This window comes from Papaver somniferum, chromosome 5, assembly GCF_003573695.1.
Source record: "Papaver somniferum cultivar HN1 chromosome 5, ASM357369v1, whole genome shotgun sequence".
NCBI lineage: Eukaryota > Viridiplantae > Streptophyta > Magnoliopsida > Ranunculales > Papaveraceae > Papaver > Papaver somniferum.
In genome coordinates this window covers 205,302,735-205,316,413 of record NC_039362.1, presented here as the reverse complement: position 1 = coordinate 205,316,413, position 13,679 = coordinate 205,302,735, and the positions used below count along the sequence as shown (strand labels likewise).

General features: G+C 37.0%; 1 protein-coding gene and 1 non-coding gene across 2 annotated transcripts; one reads left to right on the top strand and one right to left on the bottom strand.

The window, feature by feature from the left end:
* Positions 1-2,224: 2,224 nt before the first annotated feature.
* On the top strand, positions 2,225-2,328 carry LOC113284738. Its single transcript, XR_003328360.1, has one exon. It is a non-coding gene; the product is annotated as a U6 spliceosomal RNA (small nuclear RNA).
* Positions 2,329-5,055: 2,727 nt separating this feature from the next.
* LOC113280615 (SNW/SKI-interacting protein A-like) lies at positions 5,056-5,520 on the bottom strand. The gene is made up of 2 exons (XM_026529221.1): positions 5,270-5,520; positions 5,056-5,185 (listed from the first exon to the last, which is right to left on the bottom strand). The coding sequence occupies exons 1-2, from the start codon at positions 5,518-5,520 to the stop codon at positions 5,056-5,058; spliced, it is 381 nt and encodes a 126-aa protein (XP_026385006.1).
* Between the last annotated feature and the right edge of the window lie 8,159 nt (positions 5,521-13,679).

Here is a 13,679-nt window from a genome sequence, read left to right as displayed (position 1 = left end):
ACTGTTTAGCGAAACTTGGAGAATGCAAGAAGATGAATCCTCATGTTCAAGAGAACTACGAGCTACCAAATTTTCTTTATGAAGATGTTGTCCAACTTTACCGTCTTTTCCACTTAGGGCCATAGATAATCATCTTCTGAGCAAGGGTGGCTTATTAGTATTATTTGTTATCATGATTCTATATATATTTGTTATATTTCGATGTAATTGATAGTATGGATATTATGCGCATTTCGTACCTTCTTCGCATTTGTATTTACGTGTTCACTTACCTACAATCTTGGTTGTCCAACTTCAATTCGTTTCAATTTGTTGCCTTGCGCGAAATTGGAAGGCTAAGGGCAACATTCAAAAGGTGGAATGTATAGTTGCAGGAAATCCCACAACTACACCCAAATTAGTTCTAACGGATAATTTAAGACATGATATGAAAACTCAAGCCAAATTTCTTATTATTATTAACATATGATGATGATGATGATGATAATACAAGTATGCAAACTCACAAGAACCCTAACTTACTCTCTCTCAACGTAACATCTCTGATTACAAATTATCCAACCCCATGTACAATGATCTAAGGTTCCTATTTATAGACAAACTGAATAGTGGAGTACATCTGATTTTTACTTCGCAGATAGTCACACAATTCACGTGATTCTACTTTTTATTTCGCATGACTCATTTTCAATAAAGTTTTCCCCTCTCTTTCGCCGATAACCCTGGTGACTTGTCGGTACAGTTGTCTTGATTTCTTGGTCGGCAATTCATCTTCGTCTAGACTATTATTTACTTCGCTTCGCAACCTCTTCTTCGCTGACTGATCCTTCATTCAGTTATCTTTATCTCGTTTACTGATTACCTCGAAAAATTCCTCCTTGTTATTTATTTCGCAGATCTAATTTTACGAGGGAATTTTCTTATTTCGCAGATCCAATTTTCATAAAAGTAATTTGATTTGACTTATCACTGACACTTTGTCCTCGAAGATGGTTAAAAGATCCTTTGATGAGATTTGTTCGTCTACTTCGTGCCATCTCACTTGACCACGTGGCGAGTAGGTTTTCTGTTTTCAAAAGGCATATGAACAACCAATTGAGAGTGAGAGAGACTTGTTACCTTAAAAGTAAGGGCAGTGGGTGGATTGTTTTTTCTGTTTTCAAAATATGGTCCGTGTGTGGGATATATTGTATAGGAGCTGTGTTTTAGTTGCACGGTTGGTGGTCTGGGTCCGCCCCTGCGGTACGGTCACCATGGTGAATTAAGTGATTGCTCTTGCCTGAAAACGGCATATAGATCTCACTTTTGGTGCATAGTACACTGATCATTCCTTTTCTTGCAGTGACCTACCTTGCTTACTTCACCGTAAGATTCTCTTCGATATCAATATGCAGTTTAAATTTATTTTAACTACTCCAGTTTTGCTTACTTCAAAGCAATTCTATGAGTTAAGCAATTTTAAGTGCAACTGCGGTTATGCTGTCAGCCTGTCACAACATGCATTTTGTTTTGTATGCTAGGCTCAAGATGGCGCTGGCGTGTTGAATATGCCACTGAAGTCGTGATTTATTCTGGGGAACATTGGAGATATGCCCCAAAATCGGCTGTCATTTTGGGATATTGTCCCAATATTCCAGTTTTCGGGAATATGCCCCACCCGTCCAAAATTCCATCCAAAACTGTTAAGTAGTCAAAATTCACATACACTTGGGATTACATATACGAATTAAAAAACACATATATTATATACTAACACCTTTACAAGGTTCGAAAACATATTCGGACAGAAAAATTCTTAAAGAAATTGGATAAAAAGTTCGAACACATTTACGATAAATAGACTATTTAACGATTCTTGACGGAAACTGTTAGTTTGGGGCATATTCCCATAACCCGGAATCCTGAGACATATCCCCAAGATGACAGTCGATTTTGGGGCATATTCCCCATTTTCCCTTTATTCTGACAGGATTATTCTGCAGATTGCAGTTGCTAGAAAAACAGAAAACGTTGAGGCTTATCCAAGGATCTGGGAAAGATTGTATCAGAGTTATGGAAATTTGTAACTGTAGAGATTCGAACTCTTAACCGCCCCTGAAAAGGAATCCAGGAACTATGACTAGCGCCTTTTGAGACTCTAGGGATTTGGCTGTTGGTTTAGTCCCACATTACTTAGTTTATAACACAGATATTGGTTCAAATAGTCAGAGCTCTCACTCAAGCTCTTCCCTTCGGGAACATCTGATAAAATTGGAACGATACAGAGAAGATTAGCGTGGCCCCTGCGCAAGGATAACACGCACAAATCGAGAAATGGTCCAAATTTTTTTGATATTTTTTTGCCTTTTTTGATATTTTTCCTGCGTATGAGAAAGATCAATGTCTGTCCTGGCTTCTTTTTTTAAGCCCCATGTTCTGCAGAATTTGGTATGCAAATGTTAGTATGAGAACATGACTTTACTAAAGAATTGCTTGCCACTTTCAATCTCTTCAGTATACTACCGAATTATTGAATGCCCAGCTGTTCTTAACATGGTCTAAACCAACTCAGCTGAACCACAAAAATTTCACACCGAAATTTCAACACTCAAATTATACAGCAAAACTTAAACTTCGTATCAGAAAGCAAAACTAAACCCTCTATCATCAAATAACCATGTACTTGAGCGGAGAACTAAGTCACCAAAATTTGACGGCAATAGGGATTCCCAAGCTTGTTCTCCTGAACTAATCAATAATGCATTTCTCCTGAATTTCTCAGGACATAACAACCAAACAGAAACCCAATGCGAAACAGATAGTTCGGAAGTATGACATAACATACTAATTAACACCATTTCAACAAATGTACGTAAATCCATGACAGAAACTAAATGACAACATTAATATGGATTATATTGTCTAAAACCCGCAATTAAGGATCAACAAACAAACAAAAATAACCAATTAATGGAATGGTTCAGTGAACAAACAAAAATGATTGAAACATACTACTAATTAATTAACACCCTACATACTTGCTTGATAAGTCTAGACAAGAATTTTGCAATCTTTTCTCAACTTCTTTGAAGAACCGAATATGTCAGTTGGTGAAGCTTTACCGATTTCTAGGATAGTCAGGTAAACCATTTCCAGCACTCATCAACTATGAAAATATCCAAACTTATGTATTCCTGTAGACATGACAAAACAAAATTCCCTTGCATTACATGGTGTTTGTGTATAAGGTCCTAACATATGAAACAAAACACGACAAGTGAAAGAGAGTTCAATAAACAACGATTACACGAATATGTGTAAAGAACAAGGAGTAGATATAGCCTATATATTCACCTGTTTCTCTTCTTGGTCGTACTTTTCTTCAAGTTTCTTGTGATTTTTCTCTTTTTGCTTCTTTCGGCGGCAATAGTAGAGTATATTGAAACGAGCTTTCATAATAACTCACTGCTCCTCCAGCCTTTTTCATTCTTATTGGGATTTCAATCTCAACATTTGAGGAAAAAGTTACGTGTTGTATATGTGGACTTCAGTTTGTAACAAGATATATTTTCATTGTGTAATTGATCATTTGTCCCTAATAACATAAACGAACTTAAACAGTCTAATCGCCTAATTACAGGGTCGCTTATATATTAATGAACCATGACTTTGTTGGGGTAAATACATCTAATTATGATCATATACTAGACAAATTGCATAAATGAGAATTCAAAGATCTACATGTCGACTAACGATAGTTTATTGATGATTGAGCGACCGAAGTAGGCCCTTATGATTCCCACAAAAAACTACATGTAGCCCACCTATGAACAGCGGCCAAAGGAGCGATGTTATATCATATACTCTGATCTCTTCCAGAAGAGGTTCCCCATGAATTGCGCGATATTCTTATTAATTTCATCTCTGATTATGTGTTGCTTTACTCATATTACGACTGATAAAATTTGTCTCGTTTTGTCCTGGTGCTATAACACATGATTATATTATGAGCACACTTATTATAATAACACTGGGAGCGATTGGCAAGTTCATAACGTGAAGATATGCGTTACGTAAATTGAAGCTTAATATAAAGCCATAAGGCCACAATCTGAAATGCATTTTAATTAAGGATCTAAGCATAAAAGCTCCAAACGAACACAGTTCATACTATATATCTCTGAAATGCAATTATATGCATCACTCTGAAGAATATACCTCTGAACTTGATTGATGCACTACATGCCATGTAGTACATGGGTCATTTATATTGCAAATTTTAGGTTGTCTGCTGATGCATTTAGTGTACCTGCTCTTATATCAAAAGTCCAAGAAAGTGATTTTCCGTTTTATAAGTGATTTCTTTGTTGTTAGATCAGTAACGTGCGTGCAGTCATATAAGTTAAACCATAACCTCGAGAATCAATAAAGTTCTCGCAAACTATATACATGCCCTTCTGCTACTCATCACCAGGGTGTTGTTTTGTTGGACATCCAATCAAGTGCGTACTCTGCTGCAAGCATCAAAAACAAAGAGAAAAAAAATTATGAATGTTCTACTTGGCCTAAGCTTTAGCAAATTATCATGTATCAGGACTTTCTCTTTTGAGTAAATCTGATGTTGCATATTAGGGATTTTTGCACAAACAAAGTCTTTTCTTTTCTCAATCAATACATCAAAGTATTGGCATGTTTTCCACTATATTATTTGTCAATTACTTCCACAGTACAGTCAGTAGAATCCAAAAATCGATATCTATCCGCGAAAAGATGTTATTAATTACGACGTATAAGAAATTGCCTAAACTCTAGACTCCACCTCCACTATAAAAGTAGTGCAAATGACAAAGATAAGTAGAACTTATGTACAGACAGTAGAAATATCATTTAAGGTAAAGTTACATTTCGACTTAAAACATTAACATGAAAGTTTTTATCCCTCAACATTTCATTCCCATCTTTATCTTTAATAAATACGAAAAACCAGACTACCAAGGTACGTGCTAAGAGCATAAACTCTAACGTCCACCTCTTCCAAACTTAATGCGAGTTCGACCGGACTGGCCACCATCACTATTATCCCAGGGAAGATCCACCACCACTTGCCCTCATTGTTCTCCCCTTCACCTCTTCCCAAAACTTATCCAGCCCGAACGGATCATCATCTTTTTTATCAAACTCAACTGGCTTATCCCTGGGACCTGCCCTTTCAGAAACACCCATAAATCCTTTGTCGGGCTTAAACCTATCTGTTTTCGTAGGATGCTCATCTGCACCACCTCCACCTTACATTTCAATATCAGCGGTATCTTTCCTTGGCCTGTACAAAGTAGAAATAGTATCTTGTGCTGTAAACAACCCTTTATCATACAAGTTGTATTGATCATCAGTTGCAAATCCAGAATCCATTCCTTTGTCTTGGTTGAACAGTCTTTGATCGTACATGATTTCTCCACCACGACCCGTATTAGCCATACCTAAAGCAACCTTTTCGCTAACATCTCTATCTCTATCCCTGGTAATCTTACTCTTCTTCCCCATGACTTCCAACCTTCTGTCTCCTTCCCTTCCCTCTTTCACTCCTCGTGAATCTTTTCTCTCTTCAATACTTCTTCCCTATCTTTTCCATAATCTCCTCCTGTAACAACCTCACCATCATCACTCATAATACTCCTTTCAGACCGAGCTTTTTGTGCCAAGGCCCGTAACTCTTTTTCCTTCCTTTCCTTTTCCATTAACAACGTTTCCTTCTGAACCTTTGATCTTATTGCCACGTCTTCTCTAGCCTTATCCTCTGCAACATGCAAAGCTTCTGCTAACGTTGCAAAATTGTCATTAATATTAACTTCTTGAAGACCTCTACCATCTCCAGCAAAACGTTTATCCAGTGGAATTGTATAACCTTTTGGATTTTTCCAATTTGATATGCATGGCGGGATTTTCCAGTCTTGTTGATCCTTCACGGTCAGCAAACGGGGAGGGGAATGCATAACCGGCTCCGGTGGAGATCCAGATGCCTTTGGAACCTTCTTGTGCTTGAACTTGTTGGAGAAAATGAGTTTATTGTTTTGGTTTTGGTTTTGGTTTTATGGTCTTGGTGGGAATTGAACTTAGGACCTTTGGGTCTCTAAAAGCACTTACTCATTTTCTTATGAGTGAATGAAATAGAACCTTTAGTCCCACATTGGTTATGTCTAAAGAGGAGTTCCACTATATAGCTATTCCTTTATTGATAGTTAGTAAGAGAATGTGGGTGGAACGAGTGGGGCGAAATAGTTTTGCTTTCACTTAGTCTTAGGGCTCGGGCTCGTGCCTACGCCGTGGACATGGATCAACCAAGACTTATCACTTTGACAAAATGATTTTTAAATAATTTCCTTAAATATTTTACAATCAAATTAAAATTCTGTCTTAAATGTGGGGGGCGTGTGACCTGGGTGAATCTATTTTCTAACCAAAAATAATTTTCTTAACGGCTTTATGTGCATGGATGTCGACATTTTTCTTACCATTTTTTGAATGTTTTATGACAAAATTATGTCGACATCATGCAGCATTATTTCGCATACAATATTGATTCGCACATTAATGTGCATTGATTTCACCCTCTCCGTTTGCCTATAAAAAAGAATTCGACTTCTTCATTTCAATTTGTGTCCAGAAGAGCTACTATCCTCTTCTTTTCGTCTTTCTCCCTCTGTGTGGTTTTTATTCTTTGTGCCACTGCTGTTGAGTTCGTATGAGTGGGCAAGTATTGTAGTGCTAACAATATTTGCAACGGGAAGTTTTATCCTGGATACGACTTGACCACAGGGTATAGGCATCACTCATTCTTGAGGCGTACCGGTCAACTATTGTGTTAAGGACAGCGTGTTGAACACGTGACTCTGTCCTCTGTTTGGTGATTCCATTGAGTGTTTATTTAAGCGTTTCAGAAATTTATTTATAACATCTTCTTTGAGTATTTTATTGTGACAGTTGCAACAATCTTAACACGATAGTCTTTTCTATCTGTAACAATGGGTAAGAACGATTTTGATGGGTCTGCACAATTTTCTGGGGAGCTCATCCGGTTTGTCAATCCGATCACTTCCATTATAAAGGAGATAAGTATCAATAAATTTTGTTTATTTGATCGTTCCTTGTCTTTAATTATAGCACCCAACAATCATGGATGTTATTTGTGGAGTGAAAAAGCAAAAAATGAATTTTTGGGTCAGCTGTAGAGTTTCGAGTTTATCTCTTAACCTAGAAAGAATTTTGATAAACCCTTTTGGCATAATGTAGTATACATCTTGATAGTTACCCACGTAAAATTTCATAGATTTTGGAATTGTAAAAGTATTTTCGATATTTTACAAAACAGAGAAATGTTCCTGAAAAATTCTGACGAGCAAAAATTTGGTGTTGACAATATTAGTTTTTATGGGGTAACCATGAGTTTTTTGAAATGGTAGTTCAAACGAAGTTTGTAAATCCAGATGTTATCTTCAAAATTCATATTATACTTTCTGATTCGGAATTGTGTTTTGTGAATAAAGGTGCCATCTACAAGGGACATGACTAATAGGCGCATGTGGCTGAAAATAAATCTTCCAAAGATGGCAAAGGTGAGAACGTCAAATGCAACACTATGCATAGCTCTTGTAATAAAGGTGTCATCTACAAGGGACATGGCTAATAGGCGCATTGGCTGAAAATAAATCTTCCAAAGATGGCAAAGGTGAGAACATCAAATGCAGCACTATGCATAGCTCTTGTAAGAAAGGTATGTTTCGTAGACCTAAATCTAGCATTACTTTAATTAAGGGTGATTGTTTTGTTTGTAAGATTCCTGCTCAAATGGCAGTAATTGTAGACAAGTAAAACCTTAATTAGTAGAAAGTTAATGATAATTTAGTTGAAAACAAACTAGTAGAGTTCAGTGGAATGATGTCGGAAGTTATTTTAATAACCAATGTGAGATATGAAGGGTGGACTTTGGAGCCACTAAGCATGTTTGTTGAAATAGAGACCTGTTCACCTCCTATTAGAGGATAGGGGATGTCGAAACTCTATATGAGTAACTCATATGCGACAGAGGTTGCATAAAAGGGAAAAGTCGAGCAGAAGCTCATATCTGTAATATTCTCACATTGAATAAAGTTTTCATGTTCCGGGCATATGCAAGAATCTTGTATCTTGTTCTTTTGTAGATGGTAAAAGATTGAAGATCTTAATTAAATTTGGAAAACTTGTTATAACTAAGGGAAATGATTTTTCAGGCATCGGTTATATGACTTAGGGTTTATATAAGCTTAAAGAAAAATTGATGAAGTGAACTTTTTTAATTTTTTGTGTGTGTTTGAATGTTTTGCATGCTAGACTTAGATTAAATCATAAGTCAATGCATGAACTAGCTAATGTAGGCTGCATACCCAAATTGAGTTTGGAAAAAGAACACAAATGTGAAATTTGCATAGAATCAAAAATGCTAGAAAAACCTTTTTAGAAACAATGTTCATAGAAATTCTAAACCCTTAGAATTAATTCACTCAGACCTAGTTGACTTGAAATCCGTCCAAACTAGAGGTGGTAAGAAATGGTTTGTTACTTTTATAGACGACTGTACGAGGTATTGTCATTTATATTTGCTTAGAGGTAAGGATGATGCTTGGAAGCCTTTAAGATATATAAACTTGAAGTTGAAAACCATTAAATGATACCATTAAAACAGTTAGGTTTGACCGTGGTAGTAAGTATAAAATTCTTATAGGAGATTTTTGTATATAAACTGGCTTAATACACGAAGTTACCCCTCCTTATTTCACCTCAGTATAATGGTGTAGCTGAACGTAAGAACCGTACCATTAAGGAGATGATGAATGCCATGTTAATTAGTTCAGGATTACTTCGAACTTGTGGGGGGAAGTTGTCCTCTCATCCTGCTATATTATGAATAGAATACCCTTTAAAGGATCAGATAAAACTCCATATGAATTGTGGAAAGGTAGACAACCTTCTTTTACATACTTCAAAGTGTGGGGGTGTTTGGATAAGGTTTCCATCCCTAAACCTAAAACAACCAAGATAGGACCCAAAACTGTTGACTGCGTCTTCATAGGGTATCCTGAGCACACTACTGCATATAGATTTAAGGTACTGAGTTCTGAAATTTCTGAAATTGGTGTGAATACTATTTGGAATCTAGGGATGTCGTGTTTTTTGAAAATGTTTTTCATTAAAATTTGACTCTCGTAAGAGAGGTGTTGATCCCCTAGATGTCCCTTCAACCAGTCAGACTTTACCTTTAGAAGAAGATGAAGTAAAAATTGATCCTATGAGAAGTAAAGGGGCTAAAACCAAAACTTCCTTTGGACCTGACTTCGTAACACTAGCCGAGACAGATCCTCAAACTCGTAAAGAATCCATAATATCTACTGAAACCCCATTCTGGTAAGAAGCCTCATTTAGTGAAATGGACTCAGTCCGTCTGAACCAGACTTGGGAGCTTGCTAGTTTACCTCCAGGGAGTAAGACCATCGGATGTAAATGAGTCTTTAAGAGGAAATGTAAGGTAGATGGAACTGTGAAAAAAAAATATATATATAAGGCTACGTTGGTAGCTAAAGGCTATAATCTGAAAGAAGGTGTAAATTTCCTTGATTCTTATGTGACGAGAATTACTTCCATTGAGATGCTAATTGTTATTGCTATCATAAACAACTTAGAGATACATCAGATGGATGTTAAGAAAACTTTTTTAGAAACGTGAATTAGATAAAGAAATTTACATAGACCAACCTGAGGACTTTGTAGTGAAAGGTTATGAAGACAAAGTTTGTAAATTGAACAAATTTTTGTATGTTTTTTAAAACAGTGATATGAAAATTTGATCATATGATGATGAGTAATGGATGCAATAAGTATATTTACAAGTAACTTGTTGAGGATGCATGTGTGATTGTATGCTTGTATGTTTTTGATATGCTTATACTTGATACAACCATAGATGTACTAATTCCACTAAAACATGCGCTGAATGAGAACGTTGACTTGAAAGACTTAGGCCCTGTTGATGTAATCTTAGGGATGCGGATTACAAGATAATCTATTATTTGTAGTCTTAGTCGTTCTCATTATGTTGAATTTTTGGTTAAGAGATTAAATCAGTATGATTGTAATCCTGCTTTTACTCTGTACGATTCTTCTTATAGACTCAAGATAAATAAGGGTAAGGAGTATCTTAACTTGAATACTCAAGAGTTATAGGATGTCTGATGAATTTAATGACCTGTAAGAGTCCATACATTGCGTATATTGTGAGTAAGTTAAGTAGATATAACTTGCAATCCAGAGCATTGGGATACACTTAGTAGAGTAATATGGTACCTAAAATACTCTATTACCTTTTGTTTTGTTTATGAAAGGTATCTTGTTTTCCTTGAGGGATTTTTTGATGCTAACTAGATAGTTGACTCAGAGGAGTCTATTCTACGAGTGGATATATTTTCACTCTAGTTTGAGGGTCTGTTTTTGGAAGATTTCCAAACAGACATGTTTTGCTCAAATTCACTATGGAATTTGAGAGTATTACGTTAGATAAAGCACGAGAGGGGTCCGAGTGACTAAGATGGTTTTTAGAAGACATTCCTCTCTGGCATAGGTATGTGCCAGCTATATTTATACTTTGTGTTAGCCAAGCTGTAATAGCTAAAGATAAGAATATCTAATCTCAATTGTCGTTATTTCTATTGATTGGATTATGTCCAAGGAGAATATCGCAGACCCTTTGACGAAAGGTTTGTCCAATGAGATAGTTAATTATGCATCAAAGGGGATGGGGCTTAAGCTCATTAAATAAACTTGCCATTAAGGATACTCAATCTTGCTGACTGGAGATCCCAAGATCAAGGTTTTGAATGAGACAACTAATTTGTGGTGGGTCAAGGTAAACACTATCAGAGAATTTCATTCTCTGTCCCTTCCCTATGGTGTAGACGTGATAGTGTGACTGCATGTGAAGGATGACTTTCAATTAAGTCTTAATGAGTTCTGTAGTTTCAATTTAAGATTGAAGTCGGGTGTAGCAGTAAACACTCTTGATGGAACTCACCTATCTAAATGTGGAAGTGGGTCGCTTCATGAGAATAGAGCTAATTCTATAAAGCATTCTGAGAAACAGTATTTGTCCAGGGACAAAAAGGACACAACGGCACGAACGTGACAGCACCTAGAGAGATATCACGCGTGGTTATTATCGCGGATTACACCAAACGATGGCAGTTCAAGACATCGCGTTCAGTGTCCATCAAGTAGTCCCGATAATTTCTCACTAAGCAAAGGTTCAAGACCTCATGGATACCTCTTGCCTAAGTGGTATTTCTCACTTTCCGTTTTCTGATTTTTATCGGTATTTCATTCATGTGGGGGATTGTTGGAGAAAATGAGTTTATTGTTTTGGTTTTGGTTTTATGGTCTTGGTGGGAACTGAACTTAGGACCTTTGGGTCTCTAAGAGCACTTACTCATTTTCTTATGAGTGAATGAAATAGAACATTTAGTCCCACATTGGGTATATCTAAAGAGGAGTTCCACTATATAGCTATTCCTTTATGGATAGTTAGTAAAACAATGTGGGTGGAACGAGTGGGGCGAAATATTTTTGCTTTCACTTAGTCTTAGGGCTCGGGCTCGTGCCTACGTCGTGGACATGGATCAACCAAGATTTATCACTTTGACAAAATGATTTTAAATTATTTCCTTAATATTTTACAATCAAATTAAAATTCGGTCTTAAATGTGGGGGGCGTTTGATCTGGGTGAATCTATTTTCTAACCAAAAATAATTTTCTTAACGGATTTATGTGCATGGATGTCGACATTTTTCTTACCATTTTTTGAATGTTTTATGACAAAATTATGTCGACATCATGCAGCATTATTTCGCATGCAATATTGATTTGCACATTAATGTGCATTGATTTCACCCTCTCCGTTTGCTTATAAAAAAGAATTCGACTTCTTCATTTCAATTTGTGTCCAAAAGAGCTACTATTCTCTTCTTTTCGTCTTTCTTCCTCTGTGTGGTTTTTATTCTTTGTGCCATTGATGTTGAGTTCGTATGAGTGGGAAAGTATTGTAGTGCTAACAATATTTGCAACGGGCAGTTTTATCCTGGATACGACTTGACCACAGGGTATAGGCATCACTCATTCTTGAGGCGTACCGGTCAACTATCATGTTAAGGACAGCGTGTTGAACACGTGACTCTGTCCTCTGTTTGATGATTCCATTGAGTGTTTATTTAAGAGTTTCAGAAATTTATTTCTAACATCTTCTTTGAGTATTTTATTGTTACAGTTGCAACAGAACTTTGGTGGTTCAAGTGGATCCACGGTTAGCCTAACCATCCTCTCCTCTGATCCAGAATTGAAAGCTGCCGATTGTTGGGATGGTCTATACTTGATTAATTTGGTATCAGACGACAACTGTAAAGCAACGACATTATTCGGTTGAGCTGCACTTAATCTAACATTAAGAGCAGTGTCGGAGGTTAATCAATCCTTAATTATTATTATTCCATAAACTCATATAAATAGAGTTTGAGTATTACAGAAAATCTAGTATTCTCCCATAATATTATGGTAACTAAATATCTCTAAATATATCATCTCTAAATATAATATATTGTCTATTACACCCCCTTAGTCGTAACGGGAGAGGAGCACACGTTAAGACTAGAACGGAAACGAACAAACAATACTCGAGGAAGGCCCTTGGTAAAGATATCTGCATATTGACTGTCAGAAGGGATGTGCAAGACATGAATGTCACCGATACGTACACGCTCACGTACAAAATGAATATCAATCTCCACATGTTTAGTGCGTTGGTGCTGGACAGGATCCCCAGTCATGTAAATGGCACTAATGTTATCACAGTAGACAATAGTGGCACGTCGTAACGGGATGTGAAGCTCGAGAAGTAAATTGCATAACCAAGTAGTCTCAGCAACAGCATTGGCAACTCCTCTGTATTCGGCCTCCGCACTAGAACGAGATACAGTAGCTTGTCGTTTGGATGACCAAGATATCAGGTTGTCTCCAAGAAAAATGCAGTAGCCAGAGGTCGACCGACGAGAATCCGGACAACCCGCCCAGTCAGCATCAGAGTACGCAGTCAAACCAGTAACAGTGGAAGCGGACAGAAATAAACCGTGATCAAGAGTGCCCTGAAGATACCTGAGAATGCGTTTAATAGCCTGCATATGTGATTCCCTAGGGTCATGCATAAATAAGCAAACCTGCTGCACGGCATAAGAAATGTCGGGGCGGGTGAAAGTCAGGTATTGAAGAGCTCCGGCCAGACTTCTGTATAATGTTGGATCCTTGAGTGCAGGGCCAAATGTAGTACTGAGCTTCGGTTGTGTATCAACTGGAGTAGCGACTGGGTTGCAGTTCGTCATCGATGCACGAGCAATAATATCCTGTGCATATGAAGACTGTGACAGAAACAATCCTGAATCTGAGCGGGTCACAGTGATACCCAGAAATTGGTGTAACGCACCAAGATCAGTCATAGCAAATTCACGTTTCATTAACTCAATGAAACGACCTAGAAGGGCATCAGTAGAAGCGGTTAAAACAATATCATCCACATATAGTAATAAGTATGCAGTTTCCGAACCAGAGTGATAAACAAATAGTGAGGAATCACAAA